The sequence below is a fragment of the Mustela erminea genome, chromosome 19 (assembly GCF_009829155.1).
Source record: "Mustela erminea isolate mMusErm1 chromosome 19, mMusErm1.Pri, whole genome shotgun sequence".
Lineage (NCBI taxonomy): Eukaryota > Metazoa > Chordata > Mammalia > Carnivora > Mustelidae > Mustela > Mustela erminea.
The window spans coordinates 44082934-44098980 of NC_045632.1; the positions used below are offsets into that span (position 1 = coordinate 44082934).

At 40.8% G+C, this 16047-nt stretch overlaps 1 protein-coding gene across 2 annotated transcripts in view; it reads left to right on the forward strand.

Annotated features, from left to right (window-relative positions):
* UTP4 (UTP4 small subunit processome component) overlaps positions 1–9788 on the forward strand; it is a 36321-nt gene extending 26533 nt beyond the window's left edge. For both annotated transcript variants that reach the window (XM_032324978.1, XM_032324979.1), the window contains exons 13-17: positions 1610–1716; positions 2746–2841; positions 5909–6094; positions 7986–8096; positions 9586–9788. In XM_032324978.1, coding sequence (XP_032180869.1) covers positions 1610–1716; positions 2746–2841; positions 5909–6094; positions 7986–8096; positions 9586–9702 — 617 coding nt within the window. In that variant the 3' untranslated portion in view covers positions 9703–9788. The remainder of the gene's footprint in view (positions 1–1609; positions 1717–2745; positions 2842–5908; positions 6095–7985; positions 8097–9585) is intronic.
* The last annotated feature ends 6259 nt before the right edge of the window (positions 9789–16047 follow it).

Consider the following 16047-nt stretch of genomic DNA (forward strand, 5'->3'; position numbering starts at 1 on the left):
TTGCTCTTCCCTTGGCCTGGATTGTAGCACCTTCACTGTCATTTAGACTCCATCAGCCTAGAAATTCAGCTCTTTCAACTTAAACTCTCAGGGTTCTGAGCTGCTCCAGAAGTATATATGAAAAGAAACCCACAGGTAAAGAGTTAGATAAAATAAGTGACAGTGTGTATTGATTATCTGTATATGATTTTATTAAAAAAATGTAGACTCTGTATTTTGCATTTAGCACCCTTTAAGCTTAGGCTTTGCATTATAGATACCACTTTATTTGTTCTTCTTTTCTCATCTGTTGTCGTCTTATAGTCAGGCTGGTTTCTTCACAGCCCCCACACCTGTGTATTCCAGTTCTTTTCACTTAGCTCATGTTGTTCTCTATCCTTTTCTGCTCACCTCACCCATCCTTCAGCACCTGTCATATGTCTTCTTATAAAGAAAGCCTTTTCATTGTGTGCAACACTTATTTTGGCATGTAGCCTTGCTGTTTCATTTTTAACCACATGAGTCTTCATTTTGCCAGATAGATTTAAGATCCCTTGATGACGGAGGCACCTTGGTTGGTCAGTCGTTAAGTGTCTGCCTTCAACTCAGGTCATGATCCCAGGCCTGGGATCGAGCCCCACATTGGGCTCCCTGCTCAGTGGGAAGCCTGCTTCTCTCTCTCCCACTACCCCTGCTTGTGTTCCCTCTCTCACTATCTCTGTGTCTCTCTCTCTTTGTCAAATAAATAAATTAATTAAAAAAAAAATCCCTTGTTGACAAAGATGGCCCACATGTACAGCATCTACCCAGTAAATTAAGTATGTGCTTCAGGCCTGTTAAACTTGCTGTTTGTTTAACTTTGATTAAAAACCATTTGGTAGGGGCTCTTGGGTGGCTCAGTGGGTTAAGCCTCTGTCTTCGGCTCAGGTCATGATCCCAGGATCCTGGGATTGAGCCCCACATCGGGGTCTGCGCCATGGGGAGTCTGCTCTGCCTCTCTGCCTACTTGTGATCTGTGTCTGTCAAATAAATAAATAAAATTTTTAAATATAAAATCATATATATATATGTTACATATATATAAAATAAGATTTAAAAAATAAATAATAAAAATCATTTGTAGGGGACACCTGGGTGATACAGTTATTTGAGTGTCTGACCCTTGGTTTTGGTTCAAGATCGTGGTCTTAGGGTTGTGGAATTGAGCCCCATGTCAGGCTCCATGGTCAGCGCAGAGTCTGCTTAAGACTGCCTTCTCCCTTTCACCACCCCCCAACCCTGACTCTGCACTTTAGCTTGTATTCTCTCAAATAAATAAATCTTAAACAAGCAAAAAGCATTTGATAGGAAAAGGAGTTTGAAACAACTAAAATATAGACTTAGGTAGCTGCTACCTTGATTCTCCATTCCTATAGTAGTCAGGCTTGAGCAAGTGATGCCTTCAGGCTTATCTCTAGCTCCTCTGTACATGAAGGATGGCTAATGAATGTAGAAATGAATAGTAAACTTACATCTATAACTTGCTTGCAGAACTTTCAGATTATCTAGTTGTGATTGCTGGCTTTTGCAATCAGGCCAAGGCTGGCTGTGGACACTGAATGCAGAGACTTAACTTCTTCTCTCTGCGCAGGGACGGTGGAGTCCATGTGTCTTTTGGCTGTCAGTCCTGATGGGAATTGGCTAGCTTCATCAGGTACCAGTGCTGGAGTCCATGTGTACAACATAAAACATCTAAAGGTGAGCATAGGTTTAAGTAGTAGGAAACAGGAGCAAGTTAACCCTGCAGTTACAAGACTCAGGCAGATTGGTATGACCTGGAAAATTACTGAGGTGGTTTTGTTGTTGTTGTTGTTGTTTTTCAAACTAAGAATTTTTCCCGTTTTATTTGTCGGGAGCCCCAAAACTGTAATCTACAACATTAAAATCAGTCAGTGAGAACTGTGAAAGTATCCTTCTATGGAAATGTGAAATTAAGGATTTCTAAGTGATGACCTCACATCCAGGTTATTTCTGTATTGTGGGGAGGAAAATTCTAATTTACCCAGATGAATAGTTGCAGATAGTAACAATTTCCTTTAAACGTTTGCCTTGTAATCTCAAGGTATTTTTAAATTAAACAGAGGTTTGACAGAGGAATAGGCAAATATTTTTCACTAATTAGTAATGATCTTGTTCTTCACACACTGGATTACTAATGATCTTTACAAATTTTCATCTTCATTATGAAAACCATACAAGTACCCAAAACTTGAAATAAGCATCAAGCATTTATAGAACAACACCAAACTGCAACATTTAATGCATTTGCTTATTAACTGCATAACTTAATCTTTATGACATTGTGGCAGAAGCACGCACTGCTCTTTGAGCCTTGCCTGGCATTTAAGAGTGTCCCTGTGTAGTGGTGCACATGTCTTGGAACTATATATAAATGTCCATGACTAAGCATTAGTTTCTTTTAAACTGTAGAGCTGTCAATTCCTTGATTAATGACATATTTATGAGCAATTCATACAGATGTAGAGATAGTAGCACAAGCTTTACTCTGAACTTTTCTGCAAATGCTGTCAGTTTTGTAAGCAGTTAAACATGTTTTTCTTTTTAATTAAAGTTTATTGTTTGGGGGTACTACCTGATGTTTTTAGGAACTTCCACAAAACTCTTTGAGTTCTAAGGAACTCTACTTAAAAACAACAGACCTGGACCATCCAGTCTTTCCTGAGGGAAGGTATAGAGTTGTCTTTTGTGTCTGTTATTTGTTCCCAGCTTCACTGCACAGTACCTTCCTATAATTTCCCTGTGACTGCTTTGGCCATCGCTCCCAATACCAACAACCTTGTCATTGCTCATTCTGACCAGCAGGTAAGAGAGTCCAGTGCTTTCTAATTCCTTTTTTTAGGATAGTAACTAAGAAGCTAAGATAATGACAGTTTTAGAGGATCTTTTTTTTTTAAATAAACATATGATGTATTATTAGCCGCAGGGATACAGGTTTGTGAATCACCAGGTTTCACAGCACTCACCATATCACATACCCTTACCAGTGTCCATAACCCCACCACCCTCTTCCTACTCCCCTCCCCCCGGTCACCCTCAGTTTGTTTTGTGAGATTAAGAGTCACTTATGGCTTGTCTCCCTCCCAATCCCATCTTGTTTCATTGATTCTTCTCCTACCCACTTAAGCCCCCATGTTGCATCACTACTTCCTCATATCAGAGATAGTTCCTCATATCATATGATGGTTGTCTTTCTCTGATTGACTTATTTCACTAAGCATAATACCCTCTGGTTCCATCCAGGTCATCACATATGGCAAGATTTCATTTCTTTTGATGGCTGCATAGTATTCCTGTCTCTGTGTGTGTGTGTGTGTGTGTGTGTGTGCGCGCGCACACAGACACCCCCCACATCTTCTTTATCCATTCATCTGTTGATGGACATCTAGGTTCTTTCCATAGTTTGGCTATTGTGGACACTGCTGCTATAAACATTCGGGTGCATGTGCCCCTTTGGATCACTACGTTTGTATCTTTAGGGTAAATACCCAGTAGTGCAATTGCTGGGTCATAAGGTACCTCTATTTTCAACTTTTTGAGTAGCTTCCATGTTGTTTTCCAGAGTGGTTGCACAGCTTGCATTCCCACCAACCGTGTAGGAGGGTTCTCCTTTCTCCGCATCCTCGCCAGCATCTGTCATTTCCTGACTTGTTAATTTTAGCCATTCTGACTGGCGTGAGGTGGTATCTTACTGTGGTTTTGATTTGTATTTCCCTGATGCCGAGTGATATGGAGCACTTCTTCATGTGTCTGTTGGCCATCTGGATGTCTGTGCAGAAATGTCTGTTCATGTCCTCTGCCCATTTCATGATTGGATTATTTGTTCTTTGGGTGTTGAGTTTGATAAGCTCTTTATAGATTTTGGATACTAGCCGTTTATCTGATAGGTTGTTTGCAAATATCTCCTCCCATTCTGTCAGTTGTCTTTTGGTTTTGTTAAGTGTTTCCTTTGCTGTGCAAAAGCTTTTGATCTTGATGAAGTCTGAATAGTTCATTTTTGCCCTTGCTTCTCTTGCCTTTGGTGATGTTACCTAGGAAGAAGTTGCTGTGGCTGAGGTCTGAAGAGGTTGCTGCCTGTGTTTGGAGGAGCTTTTGTTTGAAAATATTGGATGATATACAGATAGTTTTCTCCTGTGTGAAGTAAAGATTGCATGTATAGCCTGAGTACATTATAGGGCAGTAATAGCCTTTGGCTTGATGGACACAATGAAATAGTGAAGCTCTGAGATTATAGAGTAAGGAGATAGTGGAAGGAGGAGGAATTCTGAAGTACTCATTTTACTGATTGTTTTTTGACTAGAGAGATGACATGGACCAGGTGTTAGACTGGCTATGGGATGGAATAAGATCTTGAGGTTGGAAGTGACTAAAAGATTTTGTAATTTGCCTTCACTTTTGCAGATAAGGAAATTAGTCCCTAGTGAAATCTGTTACCTGTTAGAGAGGTAACGGTTATCAAAATGAGTAGCATAGCCTAGTGCTTTTTTCCATACCAAGTTGCAAGAAGATCTTTAAAATATCTGAGTTACAGATATTGTGAAATGGTACATGTTGTGTGAAATTATAAATACTTATATATCCTCATGTAAAATCTGCATAATACCTTCCTCACTGAGCTGTCGAAAAGATTGTGATCTGAGAAGCACATTTAAGTAGATTGATTGCTGGGCAAATAATGCTTGCTGCTTTGATAAGCAGTTTTAACCCTCACATGTGCCGACCTATAAATGTTATATCCAGAAAATGAAATCTCTCATTTTGGTTTGCTGGTTATGTGTTCTTGACCAGAAACTGGAAGATTAGTGAAGCTCCAGCCTTGTCTTTGCCACACATAATGTCCACCTGATGCCTTTTGTTGGCCCTTAGGTGCCTCAGTCATGACATCTGGTGGGAAATTTTTTTGTACCTGTTACATTAGCAAAGATCTGTAGAGTTGATAATATTCAATACTGTGAAAATATAGGAAAACACCACTTGGTACCCTGCACAAATTAGTATGACCCCTTTAGAGGACACTTGAGATACATTAAAAAAGATTAAATCCACATGCTCTTTGAATCAAAAGTTCCAATTTTAAGAGTTCCTCCTGGGGTGCCTGGGTGGCACAGTTGGTTAAATGTCTGATCTTGGGGTTGTGGGATCGAACCCTGTGTTGGACTCTGTGCTTAGTGTGGAATCTTCTTGGGGTTCTCTTTCCCAGTGCCCTTCCTGCTCGTGTGTGTGCGCATGTGTTCCCTCTTTCTTCCTGCCAACTCTAAAATAATAAATAAATCTTTAAGAAGGAAAAAAAACAAAGTTCTTCCTGTAGATGTATGCTTTGAGTGGTACAGAAAGACAGAGATAATGATTGCAGCCTTGTATGTAGCAGTAAAAGATTGGAAATAACTTGTGTCCGTTAAACAAGCTAGATAAGTAAATCATGGTACATCCAAAATGTGAATGGATTATTATGTGTTCTTTAAGGGGACAGGAGTGATATATAGCTACAGTTATTGATACTGACATGGGTCAGTCTCCATGATAAAATGCTAAGTTAAAAATGAAACTTGCAGAATAGCTTGTATTGTATTCATAAAAGATCGAAAAGATGTAAGACATAGACTGCTCTTGTCTTGGGGAAGAGAGATGTCAAGACGACAGGGTGACTTCATAAACCTTTTGTGTTAATTTCATTGTTTACATTCTGTAATTTACCTTGAAATTTTTTTACTTAAAAGAAAAAGTAGAAAGCATAAGGCTGAATATGATACAGTCAGAGTTTGTACAGATATTTTCTTATTAGGGGTGAGAGTTTTTCTGGGTACAAGCCTGCATTTCTTCCAGTTTTTCTGGGTACCAGCCTGCATTTCTTGTGTATCATATCCTTCTTCAGGTATTTGAGTACAGTATCCCAGACAAACAGTATACAGAGTGGAGCCGGACTATCCAGAAGCAGGGGTTTCATTACCTCTGGCTCCAGAGGGATACTCCCATCACACACATCAGTTTTCATCCCAAGAGACCAATGCACATCCTTCTTCATGATGCCTACATGTTCTGCATCATCGACAAGTCATTGGTAAGCTCCTCACTACTACTACCTGCGCTCACACTGACTTTTCTGTACTTAGGAATTTTCAAGTTCTAAATCAACATGTACAAAGAGTTAAGAGAAAGGAGAATCAGAATAAAACTTCCTGACCAATTATCTGGAGGAGAGGAACTTTTGTTTTGCCAGTTTCCTCATTTTCATTCCCAGGCCCCTGAGGCTCCAAGGGTATGGGCAGACCTTTGTGTCCTGGTTTTTGCTGATTTGATTATCTCTCCGCTTTGCCTGTGAACACATAAACTTGAGTAGGAAAGGTAACACTCATGGGGAATACCATCAATTTGGCTGAATTATTTTCACCTTTGCACCTTGGGGTGACTGAATAACACGGGTTTATTAAAGGGGACACAGGCTGAGGTTTTGACCACTTTGCCCCTCGCCTGAAAATGCTGAAACAGTATCTGTAAGCCTGAAGAGTTGGCGTTAATGGCTTGAAAAAAGTTCAGCCTGGAGTGCCTGGGTGGCTCAGTCAGTTAAGTGTCTGCATTTGGCTCAGTGGGGAGTCTACTTCTGCTTCCCCTCCCACGCCCTAGCTCCTGCTCTCTTGCTTTCTCTCAAATAAATAAATAAAATCTTAGAAAAAGAAAAGAAAAGGTGGGACGCCTGGGTGGCTCAGTTGGTTGGACGACTGCCTTCGGCTCAGGTCATGATCCCGGAATCCCGGGATTGAGTCCCGCATCGGGCTCCCAGCTCCATGGAGAGTCTGCTTCTCCCTCTGACCTTCTCCTCGCTCATGCTCTCTCTCACTGTCTCTCTCTCAAGTAAATAAATAAAATCTAAAAAAAAAAAAAGAAAAGGTACCTGGGTGGCTTAGTCAGTTAAGCGTCCGCCTTAAGGCTTGGGTCATGGTCTTGGGGTCCGGGGATCGAGCCCCGTATCGGGCTCTGCACTCGAGGGGAAGCCTGTTTCTCCCTCTCTCTCTGCCTGCCTCTCTGCCTACTTGTGATCTCTCTCTCCCCCTCTCTCTGTCAAATAAATAAAATCTTTAAAAAACAAGAAAAAAGTTCAGACAGGAAAATTCCATTATTTGTGGCTATGATTTAGGTGGAATGTGAGCATTTTTTTCAGTTCTAGATTCTAGCCTCTGCCAGCTGCTGTTTTGATTTACCCAGATTTACATGTCTTCTCTGGGCAGGTACTTTGTTTCTTAGGAGCAGTATTTGTTGTGGCCATGCCTGTAATGTGCTTGGACTTAGATTTCAGCCAACACACAGTGTTTTGGTCTTTCTGTAAAGGTGGGGGTGGAAGGAACCAAGGGGAGAGCAGCAGATGGCTCTCAAGGTGGTGTGCATGATGTGTCACTGGAACTCATCTCACAGGCCCTGTGTCCTCTGGGCGTGGGAATCAGAGCTGGCTGACAACTGCCTTCTGCAAGATGAGTGAGACAGGAAGGGCCCCTCCCACTTGCTTGCCTCTCTGTAACTCAGCCCAGGGCCGTCCATATTTTTTTGTTAAGCATTGGCGATAAGTCCATCACTTCCGCATGCTGGGCAGAGCTATTTCCCAAGGAAGTCAGAGATGAAATATCACTTTCTTGGCCAGAGGCCATCTCTCGAGGTGTCAGTGAGATCAGTGGGGGTGGTTTGTGTTTCGGTTTTTGCCTGGGGAGAACTTTAGTCACTTGGCCTGTCTGTGATCTGGTTGGGGAATAGTCTAGAAAGCAGAGCCTGCATGGGCTAAGCTCCTGCATATGCCAGACGGTATAGCTGAAAGAGTGGCCATGGCTCTCTTCCTGAAGTAGGGAGAGTCATGTCTAATGTGATGGTTGAAAGGTGGTATTTGCTTGAAAAATCAGTAGTCCTTTGTTCTGGAGAAGCCCAATAAAAATAACGATTTAAACAGTATGTCTTTGTCTTTTTAGCCTCTTCCAAATGACAAAACCTTACTCTACAATCCACTTCCTCCCACGAAGGAATCAGATGTTATCAGGAGGCGTACCGCCCATGCCTTTAAAATTTCTAAGATATATAAGGTAAAACATTTTGCATTATATTCTAGATGGTTCCTTGGGATATTATCAAAATGTAGTAAGCTCCACAACAGGCAGACAAGAGCACTTTCATTTTATATTCAGAGAACCTGGTTTGGGAGACAGGTCCCTTTCTGAGGATTTCTGTTCCTTATGTTTGCATTTCATTATTCTTGCCTCAGTGTATTAGAGGCATGCGCAGCATACGTACCCAAAATGAAATACATTGGTATTGAGAGATTATGTTGGAGCTTGAGTGGTGTCTTTGTCTTAAAGCTGGCCTTTAAATGTGACTTAAAATTGCAGCATGTTCCATAAGATAAATTTGAAGCAAGTGGAAGTCATTGAATTTGTTGTGACTTCCCTTTCTGGGCTAAGCTTTTCGCTGTATATGAAACAAATATTTGTTAAGCTTATGATACTAGAGCTCTTTGTGCCAACTTGGAAGTTCCATATTGATGCTTTTCAGATTAGAGTTCCTTGGATGTCCTGAAACATTTTCTCAGGGGTCTGCAAGAATTTTTTTTTTTTCTTTTAAAGAGGGACATCTGTAAATCATTTAAGTATGATTAGTTTCTTAATGCATTTGTAACTTGCTGTTTGCCAAGAATTCAGGCTCCAAAGCCATTGGTTAACACTGATTCCTAAGAAATTAGAGAACAAATGTTCTGTATAGAAAAACATGAAAAATCTTGTTGAAGTCTTTTATTAGTGAACTCATTTAAAAGTTTCCAACCTTGGGGCACTTGTCTGGCTCAGTCGGAAGAGTATATGACTCTTGATCTCAAGATTGTGAGTTTGAGCCCCATAGTGAGTATAGAGATTACTAAAAAAATAATATTAAGAAGAAGAAAGGTAAGTTCCTATCCTTGGGGCACCTGGCTGGCTCAGTCACTGGAGCATATATATGACTCCTGATTTCAAGGTCATGAGTTTGAACCCCACATTTGGTGTAGAGTTTTTTTGTTTTTTTAAAGTAAGCTCCAGGTCACCTGGGTGGCTTAGTTGTTTGCCTTGGTTTGGCTCAGGTCATGATACCAGGGTCCTGGAATTGAGCCCCACATCGGGCTGCCTGCTCAGCGGTGAGCCTGCTTCTCCCTTGACCACCTCCCCGGCTTGTGTTCCCTTTCTCACTGTGTCTCTGTCAAATAAATAAATAAAATCTTTTAAAAAATAAAGTAAGTTCCACACCCAGCATGGAGCCTGAACTTACCATCCTGAGATAGAGTCAGATACTCAACTGAATCAGCCACCGAGGCACCCCAAGATTACTTTAGATAGATACATAGATAGATAAGATATAATAAACAAAACAAAACGAAACAAAACACCTCCCAGTTTGACCAACCATTTTGAGTCCTAGGGGAGGAAGGATTGTCAGAGATTTCAACCCTTCAGCCTTGAACTGAGCTGGCCATTTAGCTCTAGTCAGTCTGTTTAGGACTGGCTCTGGAGCCTAACTCCTGGTAGAGTCATTATCATTTCTCTACAGCCTCTGCTTTTCATGGATCTTTTGGATGAAAGAACACTGGTGGCAGTAGAACGGCCCCTGGATGACATCATCGCTCAGCTTCCACCACCCATCAAAAAGAAGAAATTTGGGACTTAAAATAGGGCACTGTCTGTGTCCTTCCTTGAACTGTCTGCCCTGTTTGTTTTCACAAATCATGATAATAAAACAAAGTTATTCTTTAGCACTAGTCATTATGAATGATACCTTCCAAAATAACGGACAGTACTTTCACTTCATTGACTGCAGTGAATAGAAACTCCAAGGTATCTGTAGTTGGGATAATGTTCTAAGCAGCTACAAATTTCATACAGCTTTTTCAGGGTCCTGTTGTTCAGACCACAGTCTCAGGGAAAAAAAAAAAAGATTGTACTTATCTTCTCTTCCCCTAACACGAGCCTGAGGCTTCAGAGGGCTGATGACCTTCACTGTCTGTAGCCTCCTGCCTGGGGCCAGTGCATAGGCGTGGGACCCTCCCACCATTGCCCTTGAGGGCAGGGGAACTCCGCTTGTTTCCTCAAGATAGCCTCACTACCAGTAGTAATCTTCAGCCTTTTTCAAGGAAGAATTTTAACTGCCATACTTCATCTCAAAAATTGATGCTTTTGGCCTCTGGCAGTCAGCCATTTATCTTATTTAAAGGGAAAAAAACCTGGTTTTGGGTTATCTATCTCATTAACCATCTTTCACCTGATAAATATACATAGTAATATATATATCTTATACGTGTTAACATTTTATAGTTATATACTAATATAAAAATTATATATACATATGCGTATGCCAGTTTCAAAGAGTAAAGAAACACTGGGCGGGGATTTTGTAAACAGTAGAAGTGGAGGACAGAACCAGAAAGCTTGCCATATATTTTACCTTTTCTCTCTCCTACTTGCTTTGTGTTATTCCCATGGGAGTTATCAACTGACAAGTTTTAATGTAATCTTTTAAATTAGAAGGTGAAGAACCCTAGTTAACCTGAACTGAGCAGATCGATTTCCTTCCCATCTCAATGAAGGTATTGTGTTGCATGCCTGTGGAAACCCAGTATGTGTGGTTTTGTTTGTTTTGGGGGTGGAGGGCCATGGTATAGGCAGAGAAGGATATGGGTTCTGACGACATCATGAGTAAAATGCTGGCAAAAAACATTTTTTGCTGAGATGAACCCTATCCTCCAGTCTGGAAAGGGCATATAATAAGTGATGATTTAAGGTAGATATGTAGGAAGAGAATTGAGAGAGAGGTAATAAGAGAGAAACAAAGCCCAGTACTTTTTAACATATAGGACAGCCTATTTCAGGTTAGCTAAGAGGTAACAGATAAAACAGGGTTTATAATGGATGCCACTTCTCTGTTTTGCCTGTTTAGTTTCCTTACGGTAATGGAAGTTATTTCTTTTTAACCAGAGAAAAACACATTTAATAGCATATATATAGGGAATCCACATAGATGGACATTCCCATAATGGGAGTACTTTAAACAAATAACTGCAGCTTCTTGGGCCCTCCATGTAAAATAATTTACTTTTCTTCTTACTTGAATAAATTTTCTTAGTGAGGCATATTTTCCCAATCTGCATTAGTGTGGATTATTACCTTACAATAAACTCTTAAGATTCTGCCCTTCCTAAGAAATGTTTTCCGTCTTCTTTGGCGTGATTAAAAATAAAGTTCAAGTCACTGATCTTCATTGCGTATGAGCAGAGGGAGGCTGGGTGCCTTAGATACTAACTTACTTGCTTTTTGCTGTCTGTAGAGCTATAAATTCAGAGAGTCTTTATTAATGGGAGTCTAGTTTAAGACTTGATTTACTGAGACATATTCTTGTGGATTATGGAAGGTGTAATTCTGCCAGAAAAGGCTTGCAGATCATGAGTGAAGAAGTAAAAGTTTTTGAAAGTAGAAAGCATTCCTTTGCAGCATTTCCAGCCAGTGATTTGGATTTCCATAAATGGTATGGGAAGTAAGATCTTTGGGCCTTGAAATTCTTCCTTCCTAGAGGAACTTTGAATACAAATGAAGCAGAAACTGATTGGGGCAAGTTAGAGAACTTGGGGGAAGGGAAGGCAAAGCAGTATTAAATGAGAAGGAACAGTTCAGAGCATGTGTTCCGGGGTGCTTTTACTTTTAGGGATCTATGTAACCTAAAAGCTGCATGTTTCTGGTCCGGGCATTTTGCAGACTTTGGCTCCTACCTGGCTTCTACAGAAAAATTTTGATCTGAGACTACCTACCTTTTTGCTAACCTGACTCTAATGCTTTAAAAATTCTCTTTTCTCATATAGTAGTTGGTAATCTGATCTCTGAATGGATAATGTACCCTCTACCCTGAAGATGACAGCAAATTAGAAACGGAAATTTGGAATATTGGAAATAAGAGACCTAGTTTGGTGGCTTTTTAAGCATCAAAACTTTCTTCAAATGGAACATCATTCTGAACAGTAATACATGATACAGTTAAAAGTGGAGCTGTTCCAACTGTTGTTGGGGTTGGAGGTGGAGAAAACAGATTTGTGAAAGGAACCATTTGCCTCTGGCCTCGTTTTTATACTCATGGAATTAGAGACCAGGAGGGGATGTTGTTATTCCCATGGTCACACAACAGTTCATAAGAGGCCAAGGTGGCATTCTTAAAGTCGTTTCCCCTGCTATCTCTTGGTTGTAGGGACCCAGTTGTAAGTATAAGGAGCAGGCATGAGACACCAAAGATTTTTCCATCTCACAGGCTGCAGTGACAGTGTTTAAGCATTTCTCACTGTGGATGAGCACTTGATTTAGCTATAATACTGCATGCTGTGGGCAGTCTTGTGTGTAAATCATAAAGCATTGTAATGAACAGCCTAGTACATCACAGAGTAGCACTCCCATGGGGGTGTTTCCTCTGGGGAGTAGAATTGCTAGTTCATACAGTGTCTGTTTTTCTTTCACCTTTCATCCCTTTGGATTGGCTCTATTTCTATCCACAGTGTTTGAAAGTACTCATTTCCTTAATACTCTGCCAGTGTAGAGATAGATGTTAGTTGTAGCCCATCTAATGGGTGAAAAATAGTATCTCATTTTGTCTGTTTAGTAAAGATATTGCTCACTTTTTTAATGTGTTTTGGCTCTTGAGCTAACTGTAAATTGCATATTCATAACCTCTTTTCCTTTTTTTCTTAATGTGTTGGGTTTTTTCCCATCATCCAAGGTATTTGCACATACAGGTCGTCACTGTCCAATAAACTGTCTGCAGTGGTGGGAATGTTCTGTGTCTGTGCTGTACAGTATGATAGTTAGTCACTAGCAACATGTGACTGTAGAGAACTTGAAAGGCAGCTAGTGCAACAAAGGAAACAGAACTTTAAATTTTATTTGATTATAATTTAAATAGCCACATGTGGCTAGTGACTTTCATATATGGACAGCAGAGATGTAGATATTAAGGCTTAGCTTTGTGTCAGCCCTTTGTCCTTAGGAAGTTATAGGACTTAATACTCAACAGACGTTTATTGAGGGCCTGCTGTTTGCCGTGCACCACCAACAAGTGAAAGATGATTTCAGCAGAACACAGCCTAGTTGGGGAAAGAAGCAGGTATATCGGGAAGGCACCATTAGAGGTGAGTACAGGCAAGGGGCACCTCACTGAAATTAGCAGTTGGAATTGTGTGGTAATAATCAAGGGGAAAAAAGGGAAGAAAAGAGGCATTCCTAGATCATTCTCAGTATAAAAGTGGAAGCAAGAGAAAGCATAGCCTGTCCCAGGGACCACCAATAGTTCCACAACCCTATCTTCAAATGCATTTTGAGGTACTCTGGGTTAGACTTCAACCTATACATTTTTGAGGGGACACAATTCAGCCCATTAAAGAGTCCATGGAAGGGCTTTAGGGGCTTTGTGAGCTCCCAAACTTGATTACTCTACTTTGCATAAGTGAGCATTTATCTGAGACGTGCCCACAACATGCAGCAGATTCTCAGAGGGTTCTATGATCCCTCCAATGGCCTATTCCATTAATCAACTGAGGAGGGAGTTGAAGCTATGAGACAAAGGCCGAAAAACACCATGTGCATCGATAAACATGATTTGGGGTTTAATGGCCCCTGAAAGAAGAGAGGTGGAGCTGACTGCAAGACTCCAGGTCTTACGGTGAGGCACTAAAAATTCTGTTGGAACTGGTAATGAAGGAAAGGGGATTTTTATTTGGGGAACTTATCTGAATTTCATGGCAAAGTGTGTGATTTCCATGACAATAAAAAAAAACACTGGTGATTTTCCATAACTAAGTGGATTCAATGAAACTAACCTTCTGTTACTTGCTAATATTTTCCTAAGAAGAAAGTTACAGAGCTACAAAACTGTCACACAGCTGCTTTTCATTAGGAATGTGGTTAGCAGATGTGGCTTTTCGTAGTCCTAAGGCATGAAATAGTTAATCCATTTTTGTGGGTTTCAGATAGTGATTTATCTTGGCGGGATGAATTTTCAAATGTGCTTGTATAAGCTAAAGGATATATTCACCTTTCCCTCTTTCACTTCATGTTTGTGCTGGAAAGAAAGATATATTTTAAGGTCTTTCTGCTGGAAGGCAAAGGAAGACTGCCCTTTGAAAGGGACAATTGATCTGTCTTCTAACTGGGAAAGAGTCATGCATGGATAAATTTTCAAAGTTGGATGTTGGATTGGTTATCTTACACGCTTGGTTCTTCCTTTGGTCTCTTCTTTAGTAGTAATTGAGCAGCTCTTGTGGTGACCTTCAGGCTTGCTAAGGGCTGCAATTTTGCCGGGGGCCCTCCTTCCTTATGAAATTACACAACACTCAAACCTTGGAACAAACCCCAGATCCACTAATTCTTTCCTTTGACGGACTCTTGGCAATGCATTCTCCCTTTCAGCCGAAATGTAGCTTTATACGAGACCTGTTTGTCACCGAAATTAATTTGGCCATTTGCCTTTTAAGCCTGGAATCAAAAGCTAATTATGGCAGACTCATTTCTAGATAAAGCATAGACTCTACACTTGAGACTCCTACCAGAGGTTTCAGTGTTGCTGCTGCTGCACCTCAACAAGTAATAACAGCAGCAGGTACCTTTTTTTCAAGTCTTTCAGGATGGCAGGTACGATGCTGCTGTTTTAAACACTTCACATGCGACCTCCTGGTCAACCCTCACAACCATCCTTAGAGTAGAAGGTATCTGAATTTTTCTGAATAAGAAACTGAGGCTCGGGGCTCCTGGGTGGCTTAGTGGGTTAAAGCCTCTGCCTTCAGCTCGGGTCGTGATCCCAGGGTCCTGAGATCGAGCCCCACGTCTGGCTCTCTGCTCAGTGAGGAGCCTGCTTCCCACCACCTCTCACCCCCGTCTCTGCCTCCCTCTCTTCTTGCTTGTGATCTGTCAAGTAAATAAAATCTTAAAAAAAAAACAAACAACAACTGAGGCTCAAGACCTCAGCCCCTTGCAGGTTGCCATATAGTAGTCAGTAGCCAGACTGTAGTTTGAGTCCTATGCTCTTAATTACTGTGTGATATATACTGCTACTATGAGGGAGAAAAGGGAGAAAAAGACCGTTGGGTTTTGAGAGAGCATAGAATCAGAGCCTAAGTGATAGAATTGTAGGAAATTACAGAATTGAAAGAGCTAATCCACTCCCCTCATTTTAAAGGAGTAATGAAAAAGAGGGGCACCTGGATGGCTCAGTCATTTGAAAGGACTCTTCCTTTCAACTCAGATCAGGATCTCAGGGTGGTGAGATAGAGCCCCCTGCATTGTGCTCGGATCTTGGAGGGGAGTCTGCTAAAGATTCTCTCCCCACTGCCCTTGCCCTGTCCCAACTCTATGTGTATGTGCTCTCTCAGATGAATAAATCTTTAAAATAAATAAATAAATAAAAAAGTAGCAACGATCCCTGCATTGTTCTGAGAAACAGTAAGAGAATAGCTTGAGCAGAGAATACATACTGATAGGTGAGAGGAATGTAAGGTTGTTAGGAATTATCTCGGCCATTGCCTTTTTTATAGGTAGATAAAATAACAGGCCTGTTCAGAGAATTATCTGAGCTTGTCTCTCTGTCCCTAAAAAACTGTGGAAACAGATGTGTACTCTTTTTATTTCAGATTTCATTATCTATACTAAGTAGATTTCCACTGACTACTTGAGATTTCCTAGATGGTAATTTTCACTCTGCAAGGAACCAGTAACCTTCAGAGGGATTATTTGAAATGACTTCAGCACAGGAGGCACTGAATTTCAATCACATGTTTAATGAGTTCCTTCTCATTAAAGGCAGTATTTCTGCAATAGTGGGGGATGAAAAAAAGCCAATGGGTGGTGCCTGCCCACTTGTATTTTATAACTTACTTGGGCAAAGCAGGCGGGCATAGAATAAAATCGTTCAAAAGAAAAATCCCAGCAAATTGGGTAGATAGGGAAACCTAGGATGAGATCTTGCTATGTGAGAAAGTGGTTGAGAGGG